General features: G+C 36.9%; 1 protein-coding gene across 7 annotated transcripts in view; it reads right to left on the bottom strand.

The window, feature by feature from the left end:
- PCGF3 (polycomb group ring finger 3) overlaps nucleotides 1-22042 on the bottom strand; it is a 54445-nt gene that overhangs the window by 9516 nt on the left and 22887 nt on the right. For 3 of the 7 annotated variants that reach the window (XM_080575213.1, XM_080575216.1, XM_080575219.1), the window contains 6 exons: nucleotides 12369-12486; nucleotides 8040-8136; nucleotides 6003-6058; nucleotides 4894-5004; nucleotides 4347-4435; nucleotides 2959-3096 (listed from right to left, as the gene is read on the bottom strand). In XM_080575213.1, the coding sequence (XP_080431339.1) occupies nucleotides 2959-3096; nucleotides 4347-4435; nucleotides 4894-5004; nucleotides 6003-6058; nucleotides 8040-8136; nucleotides 12369-12477 (600 nt within the window). In that variant the 5' untranslated portion in view covers nucleotides 12478-12486. Of the gene's footprint in view, nucleotides 1-2958; nucleotides 3097-4346; nucleotides 4436-4893; nucleotides 5005-6002; nucleotides 6059-8039; nucleotides 8137-12368; nucleotides 18405-19306; nucleotides 19350-20349; nucleotides 20542-22042 lie in introns of those variants that run through there. The other 4 variants (XM_080575217.1, XM_080575215.1, XM_080575218.1 and 1 more) reach the window with 3 other exon arrangements.

Genomic DNA, 22042 nt, shown 5'->3' with positions numbered 1-22042 from the left:
TATAATAAGTTGTTAAAATGAGTTGTTTTTACATTTCTGCCTCAGCATTGAAAGGTCTTGACACTAGAAACAGTAAGGATATAAACATAAAAACATATTGTAGTCAGCCCAGGACAAAAAGTTACTTTGAAACAATGCAAGGACAAAGACTTGTAACTGTATAATCATAAGTATGTACTAATGTAAGCACAAAAGAAGAGGCAACGATGCTCTAGGTAACCTATGCTTCATTAGCATAATAAAATGCACACCCCTGGGTGGCAATCTGACATAATGGACAACCAGCCTTAGGTTAATAAACTGGCACAGAACTCAAGCACGTATGGTACTGAGTAAGTGATGGAACCAAAAGCAACCAATGAGTGATTCTATCCATACCTTTTAAACTGTATAAAAGGCCTGGCACCCAACTCTGGGCGTGCTTGCTTTGTGAATTATCGCCTGGCACCCAACTCTGTCTGATTTGGGATAATGGTTGATCAGCAGACCTTGACTCAGTGTGCTTAACGGCTCCAATGCACTGGGCACAGACCCAGCCCTTTTTAAAAGGACAATATAACTAATAACCAGCTCAACTGCAGTAGCTGAACATGAACTGAAGCAGGAAACATGCATGAAAATTTTAAGTTCTTCCAAGGTTGCATACATTAACTACACTCTACCACACAACCCAGAAAAATCTGAACATACGTGCAGTCCATTGACATTGCTTAGCTAGTTAGCAATAACTCAAACCTTGAATAGTCTACAGCAAGCAATCAAGTTCCCACAAGCTTAAAGCCTTCTACCATGAACCCATTATTTGACACTGGTACAGTGATTGCACCACAATTTATGTACCCTTTAAGAAAGTGGGAGGGATGGCCAAAGAATAAAAAGGTACTCTTTGAAGTTGGTAGGAAAGATAGTAAATTATTAAATCAGACTGGTGGAATGGAACAGAGGGCTTGAACACAAAAGCAAAGGTTCACCTGAAAAAAAAATGTCTCATTTAAAGAAAAACACTTCTGATCAATGATGGTACATATGCCGCTGCTGGTCTACAGCCACAAGTCAACAGAAGAGGTCGAGACAGCAGATGTTACAGTTTTGTTTCAGGAAGCTTAGCTGAGTTTGGGGATGTACTCCAACCAAAAGACAGTACTCTGAAGTATAGAGAAGCTAGGAAGGAAGAATGATACAGATGCAAACCAGATCTTGAGGTTTGAGCACAAAGGCGTTGACACTTTGGACTAGAAAGCAGATGCTTGAGATGCAAAGACACTGTGAACAAGACTCAACAAAGCAGTAAATAGAGACTGCATTCCTATGTCTGCCTTAAGTGTAATTTGGAATATGAAATGGGAGAACTATGAAAAGTTGTCTTTCTGTATCTTTCACCACAAGTTCTTCCCATGATTCCAAGTACTGTCTGCAAAGGAAGGGTAAAGTAGGTATCTGATAACACTGCTTACAATAGGCAGCAGACTTCAGGGTGAACTTCACTGACAGCACAGAGGAAAAAAAAAAAATTCATGCTGGTTTCCCTTAAGGTGGACACCAGTTTATATGGCAAGGGTTTGGTAGCAGGAGGGCTGTAGGGGTGGTCTCTGTGAGCAGAGCCCAGGAGCTGCCCCATGTCAGAGCAGAGCCAGCTCCAGACAGCTCCAAAAGGGACCTGCTGCTGGCCAGAGCTGAGCCAGGGAGCGACGCTGGGTGGGCCTCTGGGAGAGCAGATTTAAGGAAGGGAAAAAAAACTGCTGCACAACACCAGCTGGGAGAGGAGTGAGAACAGCCCTGCAGCCCCCCAGGTGAGTGCAGCAGGAGGGCAGGAGGTGCTCCAGGCAGGCAGCAGCAGTTCCCCTGCGGCCTGTGCAGGGAGAGGCCCCTGGTGGAGCAGGCTGTCCCCCTGCAGCCCATGGGTCCCACACGGAGCAGATCTCCACGCTGCAGCCCCCCCATGGAGGAGCCCCCGGTGGAGCAGGTGGATGTGGCCTGGAGGAGGCGCCTGCGGCCCATGGAGAGCCCCCGCAGGAGCAGTCCCCGGGCCAGAGCTGCAGCCCGTGGACAGGAGCCCACGCAGGAGCAGGGGGTCTGGGGGGAGCTGCCGCCCACCCATGGGGGACCCGTGCTGGAGCAGTTTGCTCCTGGGGGATGGATGGACCCCGTGGTACGGAGCCATGTGGGAGCTGTTCTTGAAGAGCTGCTGCCTGCGGGCAGCCCCCGCAGGCTCAGTTCTGGAAGGACGGCATCCCGTGGGAGGGACCCCACGGGGAGCAGGGGCAGAGAGGGACCGTGAGGGAGCGGTGGAGACAAAGCGTCAGGGACTGACCGCAGCCCCCATTCCCTGTTCCTCTGTGCCCCTCAAGAGAGAGAAGGCAGAAGAGGGTGGATGGGGAGAAGGTGTTTCTAGTTTGCATTTAGTTCTCGTTGTATTCTGTTAGTAATAGGCAATAAATTATATTACTCTCCCTATGTTGATTCTGTTTTGCCTGTGATGATAATTGTTAAGTCATCTCCCTGTCCTTATCTCCACCCTCAAGCCCTTTCCCTCATATTTTCTCCCCCTTTTCCTTTGAGAAGAGGGAGTGAGAGAGCGGTTGCAGTGGAGTATAGCCGTCCAGCAGGTTAAAAAAAAAAACATACAAGTGCAGGATAAGCCCAAGAAAAAATAGCTACATTTAATTGTAACATTACAAGGTGAAAGAGGAAGAAGGAAAACTTAAGGTAAGAAAGACAATAAATTGTAAATTGAAAGTAGAAAGAAAAAAATCATCTGAAGAAAAATAATGTAATTGTTTGAATTAATTTCCTTAGCTTACAAAGGACAAGAAAATGGCTACATAACATATAATTTAAGAAGTGGTCAATGTTTTTATTTTCTGCAAATAAAAACTGACATTGCTTTGCAAAAGAATGACCCCACACTTTCCATCGGACTTTTATCTGCAAAATCATTTTTAGAAATTAAAATATTACCTCATTAAAAGAAGAAAGATTAAGTTTTTTGGCAATGAACTTCTTTAGATGCAGGACTGTTGCTTGTGCTGAACAGCGGATCCATTTTCGTTTCAATCCACGCAATTTGCTGCTGTTGCATTCCAAGCAGATGCTTACCTTCAGGAAAAAGGAAGCAGTCAGGGCAGGCTGGATCAATTTTCTGCAGTTCTCATTATGTATTCCATATGCAGTTTATATTAGCGCAACAAGGTGAAAATTTACAGTACTAATATTCCTTAAACTGAAATGCATACATTCCAACTGATGAACACATTTGCTAAAATTTCATGAGTTTAATGAAACACTGCTCCAACCAAAAAAGGATCTCAAAAAAAAAAACTTCTAGGAAGATCTTTTAATGTTGAAAAAAGGATGCTCCAGTCCAAATTCCCAAACCACATCCAGCAGGCAAGGACCGTACATCACAATAAAGTCTGAAATATAAGAGAACTATTGCCAATTATTAATAATGTCTTCTACTGTAACGCCTTGCCTTTATTGCAACTGCTAAACCCAGTTTAAAAAAAAATGTAATGCATGTGGAAAAGTGAATATAATGTTTAAAAAAAGAATAGGTATAAAGGATCTAACAGACTTAAAATTCTGAAGATTAGCTGCAAAAAAAAAGTCTCTTCAGTTTCTATGCTTCAATTTCACTTCTTTTCTCCTCCAGCTATGTGTTACTTTGTCTAAACTCTTTGTGCTGATTCACTTTATGCACTAAGAGGATCTAGAACTAGGAACAATCCCTTTGAAAGTACTCATGGTTTATAATTGAAAACAAAATTAATCCAAGTTAAATTTACTCTGGACACACATAACAGGAAAATATAAAAGGGAAGGATTGTTCATCCCAGCAGGACATTTCACTCTCAAACATGTGTTGTATTTAAAAATTAATGGTGGATATTCTGGCTTTCATACTATTTTTATGATATAGTGCTAACACCGTCTAAAATATGGGAGATTTAAAACGAAATAAGTATTAAGTGAAAGTGCATGAGCTTTTATTCATAACTATTGATACACATTCAGTTCAATGTACCAGAATAACACTTGGATACATCCATTCAGAACAGGACCCAAATAACCTAAATCTATGTTAAGCCAAAAGCCAATAAGTAGTTTGAAACTCAAAAAAAAAAAAAAACAGGAATAACACATTTTATGAAAGCATCTTTAAAATACTTTCCATTCCTGCCAAAACCCAAGGATTAACTTATGGTTACACAAAAGCATAATGCAACACTGCATTTTTTTTTAAAGCAGATAAGAGAAAAAATATCTTAAAAGTTAGTTTTCTTTGTTGACTTGAAGCAGTAAAGGTAAAATACCAGATAAAAATAAAACATGCCCTATGATCCCACCTGTTCATCACTTCGGTGGTAGTCATTATCCTCTTCCTGTTTTTCCTCAGAAGTTTCTTTGTTTGAATTTTCATCTGTTTTAGTTTCACCTTAGATAAGAAAGCAGATATGTAGGATATCACTCAACAGCAGCACCTTTCAATGACAATACGATTCAAAGGGCAGGGTTCAGGACTGCTATATAGAATAAACTTCCCAGCAGTGCTAACTTGCTTCGGCACTGCCTGCTGACAGCCCCACACATGAAAGAAAGGAACTAGCATACAGCACAGCTTTCAGCTGAACTGCTAGCAGTGCAGAAGCTGAGTAGTTTCACAGAGTCCCCTTGTGGGCACTACTACAGAGATTTCCTTCACCAAGAGTGCTTATGCTAAAAAGAAAGACCATGTGAACAAATAATGGACAAAACAATCCTGCATGCCTATTGTACACCACTATGAAACAATTCTGATTGTTATAAACCAACGAGACACACACTTTTGACCTGTCTGCTTGACAATTATGAGCAGTCCCCCACCTAAGATGTAATAAATAAAAGACTGTTTACCATTCCGATGGGAATCTAGATGTTGTTTTGCAGAACATGTCTCCCCTTTGATATCCCCTGGAACTTCCATGCCCAGTTTGTGATAAAACTCCCTTTGTTTCTTCATTTCCGCTGTTAAAAATTGCAAATATTAAACCCTGTAATAAAGTTCTAATGCAACATTTATGAAATTATTCCAAATCCCTTCTCTTGTAAGTGGAACAGGCTTGCCATCAAGTAGTGGTATTGTCAGCACTTAATTCTACATCTTTGTTATTGCATCAAGTCGTGCCCAATCTTATTTTTCAGAGTTAGAATGCTACAAAGTCATCCACACAGCTACTATTATAACATTGCTATTGAACTGAGATGATTTTAAATACTATGCCTTATTCTGAATCCCTCTCACAATATTTCAGTCAAACCACTGTTTTTGAATTTTTATTTATAGTTCTGATTTTCGCTATGATAGAATTAATTTTATAAAATCTATTTAAGCTTGCTTATCAACATCTAAGAAATTCTTTTTCTTCAGCTTAAATAGATTAAGATATTCTATTTAAATGAGTCACATGCAACATCAACAACAACAAAAAAATACAAAAGCAGTTACTATAAAGTACTTGTTTCATTGTACAGATCCCGTCTCAAAGAGGATTATGAAAGTGCAAATTGAAAGTTACCAACTAAGAAAGGACTTTCACAGTAGAGTAAAACTTCCCTGAATCTAAAAGCTCTTCTGCATTACATGCTACCTCTAAATATTCTGGATAGCTGGCACAACAGGTCTAAACACACAATTTAAAAAGAACAAATGAGAGCTGCAGTGTACAAACATGTAAAAGCTGAACTACTATTCTGTTAATACTACTTTTTGATGAAATATCCCATCTTGCCTTTTTCTTCCCTGCAAAAAATTACTGCTTGTAAAAATATGAAGATAAATCTATCACTAGAAATAGAACAAATGAAAGAATACAGTTCTCTGCTGTATTTTTCCTCAAATTCTCCCTCACCCCCCTTCTGTATTTTCATCACTTGAAAATGTGTGTGTTGTTTTTTTAAACTGTTAAAGAAGTAAAGAATTATATGCAAGACTACATATAAGAAAAGATCATACCACAACTTACCTTCTTGGAGGCCTGGCACAAGTTTGTAAACAATATCTTGCATTGTTCTGTCATGACTATCCAGGAAAAAAAAGGAAAAAAAATCAAAACATTCAAAACACATCTGTTAAACAAGTTCCAGTACTAAATTGATCTAAAAGCTCTAAATTTGTTAAAGAAGAATTTCATTTCTAAAGTCAATATTTATTTGAAACAAGAGAGGACAGTACCTAGAAAGGAATTAGGATAAAATACAGACTGAGAAAAAAAGCAAAGGGAAATTAGGGGAAGAAGTGGCTTCTTCCCCTCCTGCAACAAGGCTCATGTTGTCACTAATACTCTCAAAATTCCTTGACAACTTTGAGGTAAAAACCTTGTTACTGCGAAAGAACCAAAGCTAGTATGTTTCTTATCTCTACAGATTCATCTTTCATATTCCTTAGTAATTTAGTTATCTGTACAGGACTTTTCCCTGTTACAAGGAAAAAATATGAAAGAAAACAGCACAAACACAAAAAAAAACACCCAACAACATAAAGAAATTTGAGTTTGCTCTTAAGCCAACATTTTATTTATGAGCAACATTATGTAGCTCAGAAGCCCATATAAGGTAATGTGCCCAAAACAAAACAAACATAATGAACCCACACATGGCAGAACTGGAAGGGCAGCAGGACTGTTTAAGTTTCTAAACTTTAATTCCCAGCTCACGAAAACAAAGCTCTGTTTTAAACCAAACTTTATCTACAATTTGCCTGCAATTTCTAGATTATTCTAAAGTAAGTCACTGTCTGAAAGAAAGGTACTATTATCCTAAATTCCAATCCATAAATAAAGTCAGAAACAGTATAAATATGTCTCAGCTGCTGCAAGGTCATTCCTTCAGTAGAGCCTGCAGTACGAAATCCTGGATCTGACTTAAATAAGAGAACAGGCTTACACGAGTAGTCTCAGGTTTCTCATCACCTGACGTGCACTTCACAGCAGTGGAGACCAGGGAACAATTACAGAAATGGCAACAATTCAAAGACTGTAATGGATGATTATAAGCCTCTTGAAGTAGCACTACATGAAGATTCAAAACATTATTAATTCTAAAATTCATGTCATTTCAAGCAATAGCAACCCCATTTGCACTGGCTCAGATTTTCAAGTGTCACATATGGATTTACAGGAACGTCTCCAAAAATATTTCAACATAAATGAGTAAGTCTGCCATTACTATGAGATTAAAGGTGAGAATTTAACATCATTCAGATTTATCAAATAGAAGATGTTTGGTTTATGTATTCCCCAGACTGAGAGGGATGAACAGGTGTTCAAGTCTATATTCTATGACATATTGTGAAACTCTTGACTACCATAAATAAGTAAAACCAAAAGTAGGCAAAGCAAAGGCTGTTGTAGTCTTGAAGGGGCAGTACTTTATAATTATTGCAGGCAAGATACTTCCTTTGAAGTGCATTCAATGACTAAAAACCAACTGCTGAATTCCTTTCCATCTGTTCTCAATTTGATGCTCTGCTTCCTGGCCCCTTTTGACATGGAAAACAATCTTCTGAATCAAGGCACTGGTGTATTCCTGTAGCTTTACAGTACACAAAACTGCTGTCTTGGGTGTTACTTGTTCCTTCCTGCCTATTGGTACCTACTTCATCCTTCAAAGCATACACTGATAATACTCAACATGAGCTTATCATATAACATCTGACACTGAAAATAACTATTCAACGGAGACTAACGGTTTTGATGATTTAGTAAAACAATTTCTACAAATGTTTCATTTATGTAACTGAGTCATTAAAACTTCTCAAAATTTAAACAGTAAAGTGCATACTTTGCATATTAAGATTTAAAAATGCTAACAGATGTTAAGAAATTGCAAATTCACAGCAAAGTTTGATCCTATTATCTCCTCATATAATCATGTTCAACCTTCCGTTTAAATGCATAGCATTCTGATCAGCAATTAAGAAAATTTAAGAAAAAGCTGTGCTGTATTAGAGAGGTTAAAACAATCTAGAGTGAAATTAGTTGCATTTTTGCTTTCATACCTACCCAATATACTGCAATGGGTGGCTCTGATGTATAACAATTCTACAAGTCGGACAGGTGTTGTTTTCCTCCAAATATTTCACTAGGCAGCTTCTACAGACTGGTAACAAGGACATCCATAATTAAAAAGAAATAAAACAAGCATAATAAAACACAAAAAAGCTTCTTTTCATATGGGCACAGAAACGCTTGTTACTGAAATATACGCAAGAGTAATTTTTTACATTGTGCAAGCGTATCTAACCAAACAGAACAGAGTTTCCAACATTTTTCAAAAGTGCTTTTGATACGAAAAGTGATGCACTAGAATTAAGGCACCTGTATACAGCCAGAGTCTGCCTGATATAGCATGCAACACAATCCCATTTTGGAATTTACTAGAACAACAGTTTCTAGCACACCAGTTTCCAGCATCCAGCTTGCATGGATGATACTATAGGCACTGTACACCATACTAAGGTACTAAGCCAAGTTGCTTTAACCATGGCCACATACAGAAGTGTACTGTGGAAATGAACCTAGGACAAAGAAATCATTCGTATATTTTATTATTTTTTAAAAGAACAGAAAACGTTCCAAAACTGGATAACCAGGTAATATTTCATTTCTAATTTTCACAGGATACTTGACAGTTAAACTTCGATCAGAAAAAATAATTCCATAGGGACAGATCTTCAGTATTTGTAAAAAGTGCTAACAAAACCTGCTAAAGCAGTCATACATTGTAGAGCTGTACACTTTTTGGAACATTTTCCAGCTGCATATACACACTTATTCACATCTGATTCAAAATCAACTATTTATTTATTAAGAAACAATACAGATAATACACATCACTACATGATTTCACTTGGAAGTTCTAAGTAATCTCAAATTCAAAAACGTAGAGGAAAAAAAGTGAAATTCTTCTTCCTCAGACAGCAGCAGTTCATTTAATTTTGGTATTAATGCATTCATTCTTATCACACAAAATGAAAGAATTCCTGTAACTACAGTGCCATCTACCTCTCAGATATGATGATGGTACATTTGAAAAAAACCTCTGTTAATATCAGGAAAATTATTCAGCAGCAATGCAAGCATCCAGACTGTACTCCGCATTGTACTTACACGGTACCAGTGACAGTACTGTTGTTGGTAGAAGTTATGGCTGGGACAAACCCCGTAGCTTTGTGCACAAAGCACAGATCTTGCATGCATGGCAGTCTGTTGCAGTGGAATGCCACAGCAGTAGTCTGTTTGCAAGAGTGAAGCTATACCCTGATCTTACCAAGTCAGTGAAAACAGAACCTCACATATCTTCAACAACAACTTCCCATTTTGGCTACTCTTCCAGTGTGGATGATATATACACCAATCCCTTCTAAGCTGAACTCACTGCAAATCAGCTCAGGTTCTGACAGGCTTATTAGTCTATGCACAGCATCCAAATAAATACAACTAGATAGCTTACAGAGGGTGCTGCAGTTGTCTAGGCTCATTCTTTTTTTTCCTCCCCTCAGTGTCAAGTTGGTATTAATAAACTCTCTTGAAACTGGAATTCCCAGGGATATTGGACAGCTAACACAGAAGCTATTCCAGGGTCTGAAACAACAGTTTTACTAGAGTTTTTTCCATTAAGTGGGCTTTACAATGTATCCCATCTCCATTTATCAAGATATTTGGGCGCTAATTGTAGCCCTGAACTGAGCTGTACATTTTCTGGTTACTTCTGCAGTACACTTAAGCAGATCTATGAACATTCATTAGAAAATGAATAGGCAGGCTGAATCCTCACTAACTATTTATCTACCTGTACCGCTTCACTCCTCTTGACAATTTCCATTTCTACACCTATTTCAAGAAACACAGTTTGTCTTTTTCATGAATCCACAGAATAATAACTTTTATATTTCTTATTTCATAGCAGCTTTTACGTATAAAGACTAATTAATATCAAACTACAAATATAAAAGTTTAACTAGACCTGTGTATATCTGACAGCCTAGAAACTCTAGTCAAGAAACAAGCGTAGAATAGAAAAGATTTAACAGTGAGTTACTACTACTGAAGTTTTTGCCTACTGAATTATAGGCCTGCCTGTCACCAACGAGTAATAGCTACAGCAAAGAAACAAAGTATAAAAGAGACTGAAAAAAAGTTTGTTTTCCCTCCAAATAATTCTCACAACAGGCCTCAAGAACTGCATTTACAACTTATGTGAAGAATCTCTAAACATCTGAAGGGCAGGACGTTAGAAAAATACAAAAAACATAAAAAAACAGTAACTGCACAGTTATGAGTAGAAACATAGCAAATTACAAGGTATTGTAATTCAGCAGAGAATTCATTATTTCAACAGACAGGACACTCTTTCAGGACAGATTTTCCAAGCATGCTTTTTCAGGAACATATATTGCTAGCATTAACAGACAAACAAAACACAAACAATATCAACATTGTATAAAGTGTTTTTTGTTTGTTTGTTTTTAACCCAGGGCTGTGCCTCCTCTCAAAAAATTCTAATTCTACACAATACATACAGAATTAGTACTCTGAAAATATAAACAAATAAAGAGAGGGACAAGCCACAAATGGGGGGGAAAAAAAAAGCAGTAGGAACAAGCAGCAGGCATTCCCTGGCTTTTGAAGAAAATACTGTGCATTAATAAAAACTTACTTCATAAGTGAATGTAAGAAATGGTGTAGCTGATGTGAACCGATTGGAGAGCTTGTTTTTTGTATTATTAGAAGAATGACAAAATATGACCCTCTAGCTCTGAGTTAGACAAATGACTTGTTATAATGTTGTTTTTATATGTAATATCCTGTTGATAGCAGCAGTGAAGAATTTGGGACAAAAATTAAAGAAAAGTCTAGCTTAAGGATCCAATTGTCTCCCCTACTCTCCAGAACAAGCACTATAGAAATTAAGATGTGAAACACGAACTGAAGGGACAGGAGAATAACCAAAATGGCATGGAAGCGTGACAAGAATAGCAGACATTAAAACTGATGAGCAGAACTTAGAAATGAAGTACAATGGAAAATGTAATATTAGACAAGTCATGAGTATCGTATTTCCCCTTTGTATGAAATTTTAAGTGGCATATAAGTCAACAGAAATAAAAATTTTCATTTTGTGGAGACAAAGCCATTGCCACCAAATAATTCCCTTCTGAGAAAGCACAGGGCCATGGGCGATGAAGCTATTTGAACAACATACTAGTTTTATCAGAATAAAATACGGTGACAGAAGCATTGTAAAATGCATGTGATGTAAGAAGTTGCATAGCACGTACTCTTTAATAGATTAATGCAGATAAACATAAACAAAACAAATGATGTTCTAAGCTCCCAGTAAATAAAACTGGACAAACAGAATGGCCTGACTTACAAGAACATGTTGGTAAACTGCAGGGATTCTGAAGACACAGCTAGGAAAAATACTTTTGGTAAAACCCTGTAATGTAAAGTAGAGCAATGATTGTGGCTACTACAGAAGATATTGAATGCCACTAGCACAGGTCTTCTGGACTGAAGATTAATTCCTCAGCTGACACCTACCTTGGCAAAGGAAGCTGAGAATCAGAACTGATTTAAGACAGAGAACAATTCTTGAATTGGCACTTTGGACTAAGTGGGTCCCATGGCTCCTCCTCAGGGGTAATGATTTTCATTGATTCTTTTCAGACCTTTAGTTGGAACTCTGCTCATATGCAAGTTTCCATCACTATTTCAAACCCTACTATCCTTATATACTGTGAAATTAGCAACAAAGATACTAAGAAGAATTTATAACTTCAAGTGAAGGTGGTTTTGTAGTTATTGTTTTATTGAAGTCTAAGGCTTTGTGAGGTTCAAGAGCATAATGCATTGATCTGAAACTGGAAATTCACAGAGCAGCATAACAAATATCTCAAAATATTCTGGAACAAATGCTTACTGTTAGGGTACAATACAATATACTTATTCTTCATCGAATATGGTTGCTTTCTGCATAAAGACAGAAGAGCAAGAGACATCTGGCAGGCTCCAGGTGGAGAACATATGCTGGGTCAACTGTCACAAAAGAAATAAATAGGCATACCACATTCCTTTAGGAGGAAAATAAACTGCATTTTTGAATACATACGTTACCACTTATCTATGGCTTCAAGTTTGGGCAGTACAGTTTTAGTGTTCTCTTCACTTGTTTTGTTAAAAACATCATTTTGTTAAAAGACAGTGTCTAGCAAAGCATGCATTGTTTTAGCTGATGCATAATAGATTTTTGAATTTCAACTAAAAATCGTTACATCACACTGCACATCAAATAAAAAAAATCTTTAAATTAATTATACTCCTACTTACATGTATGTAAGCATTCTGTAACAGTGGTAGCATCAATCAGGTATCCATTGCACAGGCGACAGGTTATGTGGGCATTAATGTCCCAAAGCTTAATCTTTCTTGTTAGCATCTTTGGTGTCTGCAGAAAAGACATATCATACAGTAACATAGCTATAATGATGAGGTAAAAGTAGTTTGGGCACAAATGATTAACTAGAATTCACCTTAAAGATATGTTTACACAGCTAAAGGCTCTCATACACTGTATATATACACACACACGTGCGTGTGCACACGATGGTAGCACTAACTTTGAAAGAACTTCACAGAAATGAAAGGTGAAAATGAGAAGTTTTTACAAGTCAAGGTTTCACTGTTTTACAAGTTAAAGTTTTACTAGCATAGACAACAGTCTAATACACTATTGATAAGCCCCTTGCTGCCCACGGGACTTGGATATGAGATAAAATCCTACCTTCTGTTGATCTATGTGATCACATTTGGTTTAGCCATGGGAAAAATTTCATCAAAAAAAAAAAAGGAGGAGCAAAAGTTCTCAGAATAATTTGAAAGCATTTTTGCATTTTTTAAACTCAGAAGTCAAAAGAACTGGGACTGATCTGGCATAGTATGTTTAACCACACTTAAGTATCTGCCTTGTGCCACCATGGTTAAAGCATAATTTTGAAGCCATCTCAATAGACCTGAAAAGTAAACCTTATGAAATCTCATTTTATTTATACTCAAGTTAATAGAAGAGCACATTACAAACCAAAATTGTCTCACTAGGAGAACTGCAGTTTGCCATACTAAGAAATGTTAACTAGAAAGTTTTTCATTCTTCAGAGCAAAGGATGGCATAACCATCATTAAACTGAAAAATTAAATAAATAAATAATCAAAAGTTAGAAATGAAACCGCTCATTTAACTTCTTTTGCAGCAACTCCAGTTACTTTGAGAAAACAGCAAACAAAACTTGTGCCTGAAGAAGCACATTGATACTTTTTAAATGTATCTGTATTTTCTTTTTCAAAATATATTGACAAGAAAATTGTACTGTTACCATAAGTTGACAGCAGTAGAGTTAATTACATAAGCCATTTTAGGATGCTCATAACTTATTGCATTTGGCTCCTGCTGTGCAGATGTCACCTGATTACACTGTTCTCTACTAAAATGACTTGACTGTCCCTGGCTCACAGATACTAGTTTTCTTCTAGTTTACTTTGGAATACATTTCAGAATTTGTTTGGCAACACATTTTTCCCAAATTTCACAAAAAAGTGTCATAATGAGGTTGTATCACCTTAACTTAAACAAAGGAAAAGAACATGACAAATTAATTAAGTAGTATTAATCAGAAAGAACTATCACAAGGCAAACTTTCATAAGAATCAGAACTATACCAGCGATAAAATAGTACTTTGTATTTCATTATAAGTTATAGAAAAGCACATCCACCACAAGCCCATGCAGAACTGCATGTCCTATACAAAAAGGACTAGGAAGACTTCTAGTTCTCGTGGCTAAGACAACACAGACATCAAACTTGTTTTAAAGCATCTAGATTTCTTAATTAAGCCAGTGACTAGCTGTTACAGAAGAATGAAAGTGAAAACCCCAGTGCCCAGACCCAAAGGTAGGTCAAAATCAGTGCTAGGAAACTGAATTACTTTTCTAAATCTTATTTTACAAGTTTGCTTCTAACCATCTGAAAAACACACACACATTAAACATTTTCAAGTTAGCGCATAAGGTATCCAGTTAAAGAATCTACTGCATGAATTACTTACATTTCTTAAATTAAAGGAAAAAGATATATATATCTTTTATGATATATCACTTTTAAGAAGAGTTCAGGAGACAGCTCAGAACTTCTATTCATGTAGACAGCACCTTGGAAAACATAATTCATGAAAGGCAGAAGAGAAACCAAGCTACAGGAATACTTAGAAGAGGCTATATTAGTACAACGCTAGTGACTTGCCTAGCCAGGAATTCAGAAAGAGATGTTCAGGACTGAAAGATTTAATCTAACCTTTAATGAAGCATAAGTGCCAAAGATACTACAGTGGAAACTGAAGCAAAGAAATTATTAATTTTCTTGAAAGACCTTGACAATTTTTTCCCCACTGCATTGCCATAACAGGCATCACATGATCTAGCACTAGGGAAAAAAAAAGTGCAGCAAATGAAAACCAATTCAGATGGGACATAATATTATGAGAACAACGAACAAAGCACACAACAAAGAAGGTAAATATACTACAAAGAAGTAGTAAAGCCATTTTTAGCAGAAGAAAAAAAAAGAGCAAAGATGAAACACTCCACTGACCGAATGACAAATAAAATCATACACTTCTTAGCAACTGAGAAAATACATGTCCAACAGAATATCCTGAGAAGGCCTAACTGGCAAACCAAACCTGTGAAAGTTTCATATACCTTTTTAGAATGGCTCAAAGAAACTCAATAGATGATTAAGAACAGGAACAAGAAACTATTGCCAGAAGTGACAGACTGCGAGCAAGTTTTTCCAGTGCATTAGCTACTTCAGTTTCAAAGCAAGATTAAAAACTGCAGTCGGAGATTTCTCCAGAAGGCCTGGCCCACACTGCTAGCTTACAGCAACTAAAACAAGAGAAGGAAGCATTTTCTGCATATACAGACATGGAACCTTCAGTGCAGCGGATAAGCAATGCAACTTTTAACGTCTTTAAGCAAGCTATCAGGATCAGACTTCACTTTAACCAGTATCTCGTGCCCTCTAGCGTAAGGAAAAAAAAATGCTTATTTGTTTTTCAAAACAGTTTATTTTTCAAATCTGTAACAGCAGGAGGACTTACACAGTGTTAAAAGGAGGAACTAGCAGCAAAATGGTGTGTTACAAAAACGTCAGTTTAGTTAGACTACATTTTTAGAGACTTAGACTTTGAAGACAACTCAAATTCCTTCCCTGAGGGAAAGAGAAAAAATAATTAAGCTAAACTAATGACATAGATAAAGAAGAAATGGAAGGATAGAAGGTCTAAAGCTACAGCCTCATGTAAGAAATTAAACTCATTAATAACAGCAAAAATTAAAAACTCAAAGTGATTCCGGATTCATCATGTATCTATTCTGTATTGCTTCAAAGGAAAGTAAATAGCGTAACCACAAATTACACCATCAACTTTTTTTTTTTTAATTATTATCATTTGAGCAGGATAAACAGGATAAATTTTGTACTAAGAAATACAAAGCTAAGCTACTATTCACAACATTTCGGAAGAAACTCTCCATGTCATCAGGGGAGGTGACTGTCCCCCTCTGCTCTGCCCTTGTGAGGGCATATAACAGGACAAGGTAGAATGGTTTTTAACTAAAAGAGGGGATATTTACATTAGATGTTAGGAAGAAATTCTTCACTCAGGGGGTGGTGAGGCACTGGAACAGGTTTCCCAGAGAGGTTGTGGATGCCCCATCCCTGGAAGTGTTCAAGACCAGGCTGGATGGGGCCCTGGGCAACCTGATCCAGTGGGTGACATCCTTGTCCAGGGTAGGGCGCATGGAACTAGATGATCTTTAAGGTCCCTTCCAACTCAAGCCATTCTATGATTCTATGAATCTATGTGAATAGAGGTAGAGCACAGGATGTCTTGCATGTTCCTACCTGACATGTGTTAACAACTATCAACTTACATGGGGTACTGCTCTATTTAAACTACATATCTGCTCTTGAGGAGCTCCAATATTCCCATGTTCCTATACAGCACACTGCTGAAAAAAGTTAGTCACTTTCATCACGTAAGATAGGCAAGTTCTCACCAAATACAAATACAGACACACACACAAACTCTTTGAGTAACCATATCTACATGGAATAACCATATATACATGGAAGTTCACTTCTGTAGAGAAAAAAATGGATCATGTCCAAAGATTAGAAGCAAACAGAAAATACAACAACTGCAAAAATTGAAAAGCATACCATAAATAAAATCCCAAATCTTATTTCTAAGTCATCTTAACTCCACCTTAATTATTATAGAATCTCCCACTTATTTCAATGTGGGAAGCACAGTAATGAGTTACAATCTATTTGTTAAAAATGTATGGTCTTACAACACACAATTACAGCTAGCAAATCTCAGCTCAGTTACTGAGTTTACCAAACCAAGCTACTGAAAAACCTAGTTAGGCTTTTTTTTTTTTTTGAAATAGTGGGCTCCCATGAAAGCGACATAACGTATATTGAGAATCACAATATTCTTCAGAAGTCTCGGCATTTTCCTTGACTATTTATATAGTAATCTCAAAGAGCTTCTTCTACCATAGTAACATGTAATAATATAAAGGAAAGCAGGAAAAGCACATTTACTGGCTGCTGGATTTCTACGCAATTCCAACAGAAGTAACATCCTTCTGCACAGACTTTTTATACTTTCTGCACAGACAGCTAATCCATATTAGTAATATCATACATTGCAAGTAAAAACTGGCACTAAGCAGCATGACTATGCAGTGTCCAAAACACAAAGTTAGACTAAGAACCACCAAGATTATCCAGTAGCAAACCTATTTTCTGGACAGAACCAAGCTTTCCCTTTAACACCCTTCCCTTTGAAAAAAGGAATTAATTTCTCCAAATCTGAACTTCAGGTAGTATCTTGCACAAATCTCATCTTCTCATCCCTCAACCAGAAGGCAGTATTTTTTAAGAAGGGAGATAAATATGAATTCAGGAAATTCCAAAACAAGTAATCTAAAAATAATAATAAAAAATCCAAAAACATCTCTGAATACATGTTCCCAAGCAAGCCTGCAACTTCAAAACATAATAATGTTCAGACAACTGGATAAAGCCCCAAGCAACCTGGTATGACCTCATAGCTTACCCTGCCTTGAACATTTGGATTAGATAATCTGGTATCTCTTCCAACCTGAACTACCCCATGATCCCATTAATTTACTACCCTATTACAGCGCCTTGGTCTACCCATGTGATAGGTAGACTTAATTTCTTAGTGTTTTGGCTACACTTAAGATGTTCATTTGAGTACTTCAAGGAACTGGTGTCTGGTTATAATCACACAGATTTAAACTCAATGAAGTTAGCACAATCCCACCTAAAACTGGCTGCTTTTCTTTTAAAAGTGGAAGAATTAGGTTGATGTTTAGTCACAAGCTCTATCCTGAATTAATAACAGGAGGAGAAGGTAAGTCTACTTTTCCAAAGCACCACCTAAGTCTGATGTCTTATATTAAAAAATAAACAAACAAAAAAAACCCACAATACCCAAAATAACCCACACAGCAAACATGCAACTTCGGAGGACAAACCAGCATCTGAAAATTTGCAACATCATTTTCAGAACCAAACAATCTTTTTCACAATTGAACACTGCAAACCTTAGTCCCCTGTAGCAGTTAGAAGACTACAAATACCTTTCTTAAAATTATGTTTAAGAAAGCCAGTCAAAGTCAAGCAAAGAAAATCTGTAGGACATAGGCCTTCATTTGTTCTCCTACACAGTTACCTGCTTAAATTATAGCCTATTACAGCAGGTAATCTAAAATAAACTGAAAGAAGTGTAGATAACTTTATGAGACTCTTAATCTGCTGACTGAACAGTGACATTAGGTAAATATTTTAAAGTTTCTCACTTCTCATCTAGCAAACAAGTGAATTAGAGTCAAAACATGATCCTCCTTCCCTCAAGACCTTGTTGTTGGAATGAGGAAGTTTCAATTATCAGTTCTAGAATCACAAAACATTTCTTGACAAAAAGAAGCTTCTTAATAATCAACCTGAAATTCATCTGCTTTTACAGGAATTGCAAAATGCAAAGAAGTTATAACTCAGCAGGTTACGAAGATTCATAGGATCATGTAGGTGGGAAGTAACGTCCGGACTCTAATCCCACCGTGCACTCAAAAGTGGCCTTACTCAACTTACCAACTCAACTTTCTAGGAATACCAATATCTCAGACAATAGCTGAAGAGCCACTTTTTATGCATATGGTATTTTCCACTGGGAATTATTTTAGAGTCATAACAAAACAAATCAACAGCATACTTACTGCTTTAAAGAAACAGGAAACCTTCTAGAGTTTCATAGACCTGAATCAATCCTTGAAAGAATGAAGTAGTCCTGTTTTAGAGAAATTTTAAAAAGAAAGCCCTGAAAAGACTAGGCTGGATCAATCTTTGTCATTGAGGAAAACTAACAAAGCCTACTTTCCTGAACTCTGCGAGTAAAGAATTCTGAAATGGATGAGAAAGATAATGGAAGAGCTATCCAATTCAATCTTGAAGAGACTGCTTTCCTAACAGCTGTAAAACAATGAATTATTCAGAAACAGCCTATCTACAATGGAAAGAGAAGAGGCAATCTTTAAGTGCTGGAATATGGACAGCACACAAGCAGGAAGTTCCAAACATCCTACTAATATGCCAAAATGATCACTTGGACAAAGATTTATATTTCTTCATCTTGGTTCCAGTTAACATTGATTTATATAATCACACTGCTGGAATGGAATGCCATCAGCATCTGACTGTCTGGTAAGTATTACATCATACACAAGGCAATGCATGAAGACAATTATAAAGGCATCTGGACTACATTCCTAATTAGAATAAATAAACACACACACAGAGTCAGGAGACCCTGGCAGTGGACATGTACATCGGTCAACTGGTGTTGTTCATCCAATTATTTCATCTACTAAGGCAACTTTCCACTATCAAGCAAAAATGTGGCAGTTTATTATAGATCTCTCCAGGAAAGCCGCATCACCAACAAGTCAATGCTGAATGCTCATGTACAAATTTTTACCTTTCAGAGAGATTTCAGTCCTGAAAATTATGATTAATGTAAGCTCGCAGAGAGGATAAGCAGAGTCTCCTTCAAAGTATGGCCTTATCATTAATACATAAACTAGTCAGGAATGTTTTGGCCTACTTGAGGCATACCTCTTAAAACAGCATTTCTTTTCAGAGTCTGCCATCCAGAGACCTGAAAAGACAGAAAAATAGTCTGAAAGTTAACATCCAAAATTCCTCAAATTCCTGCTGCCACTTAGAAATACGTAGCTCACCAAATTCACCTGGACGTTTCTACATTAATTTAAGATAACAGCAGGGTGGAGGCATACAATTTGTATCTGATTATGTAAAAGGAAGTGAGGAAAGACTGTCTGAACTAAAAAGACTGAAAAGGAATTTCAAAAGGAAAAGATGCAATATAGTCTCCTATGAAAGGACACAGTCACCACAGAAAACTCAAAAATCCAGCCAGACCTGTCACTATATGATGGAAAAATTAAGAGAACTAGATTATGTTCAAAAATAACAAAAATGAGATAGCCACAATTTATGGATTATTTAGATAGTGGTCAGTCAATACTTTTTTTGTTGTTGTTAAAAAAATGAATTGGAGATCCACAGACAGATGACTATTATTCTCAGTTTTCAAGCTATATTTACAAGTAATCTGTAAAATCCAAAAATACTGTCAAGGAAATACTTTTTATTTCCAGAATCTCTAGATATTTTCCAAAATAAAATTTTATATATATATATATATATATATATAAACACCTTTGTGTCACTTTCTAGATAGAGGATAATCTCATACAAATATCTCAGCCTGACAAAAGAAGGCAATTTTTCTAGTTAAATTTATTCACATGTGGAATACTCAGATGTTACAGAGACAGGTAATGAGTACTACTGCTTCCATCTTCCTGCTCCACAAATCAAAGCATGGCTAAGGGAATTACAAATACCATGACACAAAATATTTATGGTAGTACTAGGCAAGAACGCCGATACAAAGCAAAAAAATATCTTTGCAATTCTACTATCAAATGCTTTTACTGCATTCAGAGAAAATTCCACTGTTAGCACTAAGCAATGCAAAGTTACATCAGATGCTCATTCATTGGAACCCACAAAAAATATCTTCACAGGATGTAAAACCACTTGTAAGAACGGGAGAAGAAAAAAAGCAGCACCTGCCACAAAATGTACTTCTGCAACACAATGTGGAGAACAGAGCAGGCAATTTGAAGACAGAGTCAGAGGTTTATCACCAGCCTGAGAACACATCACAACATAAACCGGTGAGTAACAAAGTCTTCCAAAAGGGATGGTTGTGCATATTCCTCACTGCTGCTGGGGGAGGACGGGGTCACACTTCACTTGAGCTGGAAGGAGAAAGTAGCACTTAAGTTGTGAGAAATATGCCAACAGTCAAGTTGGTCCTAAATCACCACCATATGCTTCATGTTCTAGTTGCAAGAAGACAGTGATGCACTATAAAAGCTTAATACAGGGAAATTCAGTTCATTTAGAGAGAGAGTTCTTGAGAACTGGGCAAGTGGATCGATCTACTGATCCTGCACGCTAACATGTTAGAAGAGAGTACTCCTATTCCAAATTGATTTTATTTAAAGGACTGTTCGAACTGCTCTTGATAACGTGGCAGATTATCTAACTGTAATTCTTGTTCGTACCACTCAGCTCGGTAAGGCAAAACAGGAAGTTGCTCTGCCCAGGTACAAATCCAGAAGTGAAGTGGACACCTGAAGGATTTACAAACCATTTAAACCTCATTCTTTTCTAAAAGGATAAGTACACTTTTTTTTTTCCTTTTCCTTCTGCTGAAATGTAATGTTGCTACATTAAAAAGCATTAAAAATAGTGATCACGGTGGAAGGACCCTAAGGAAAAACAGCTACGTGTGGGAGATGCTAGTAATTTTGCTCAATAATTACTGAGAGGTACTAAAGTTACAGAGCACTGGAAGCAGAATGAAAACAATAGCAGGTATACTTCAATTCACAAGGGTAGCAGTACTGAAGTGAAAGTCACAGCTCTAAGAGCAAAACATTACAATGAAGGAACTTTGCACAGACCCAAAACTTACTACTGGAAAGAAAATTTTCAAATTTAGATATCAGCCTGCAATACATTTGTTAGTATCTGCATACAGATGAAACCTAGTAGACAAGTTGAATTAAACTGCAGAAAAAAATACACAAATTCACGCTCTAAGCATAATGCAACTGAAGTAGTGTTACACTCTCATGAGGTCGAATATATGAAGAAATACGAGCAAAGAATTTGCACCTCCTCAGCTATTTGGATTAAGTCACAAAAATAGCCTGTCAGTGTAATCAATTGCATTAGAAACAAGGAAGTTATTAATAACTGAACAAGGAAGCCTCTGTTTCACAAGGTAAGTTACTTAAAAGTAACTTACTAGAATAAAGTCATGCAGCAAATGGAAAAAAAATATGGCTAAGTGTTTCATTTAAAAAAACACCACCAACAAAACCCACCACTTCAACATAAAGTACCTAATACTTCTGCAAATCTTTCCATCACAGGACAAGATCTTTTACAAGTCAGATATTTATTTCAGGAGAACAGGAGTAGTCATAGCCCTACTTTCATTGTATCGGTTCATACAGCTCATTCAGTCCTCTGGAGAATGGTGAGATTACTACCTCAGGTAAGCAACTTCAGATGTGGGACACTTTTTTTTTTTTTTTGAGGGATGGAAGGACAAAGTAAAGAGAATATTTGCATATCCTATGACTTCAGATAGAAAAGTCATTTGTTTCAACTGTTGCCAAGATTACTACTGTTGAATATTCAAACATCAAACAGTGCATTAGCCACTTAGAACAGTAATTTCAAATA

The sequence above is a fragment of the Anser brachyrhynchus genome (assembly GCF_964034855.1).
Source record: "Anser brachyrhynchus genome assembly, chromosome: Z".
In the NCBI taxonomy this organism is placed as follows: Eukaryota; Metazoa; Chordata; class Aves; order Anseriformes; family Anatidae; genus Anser; species Anser brachyrhynchus.
This window is presented reverse-complemented; position numbering and strand designations above follow the sequence as displayed.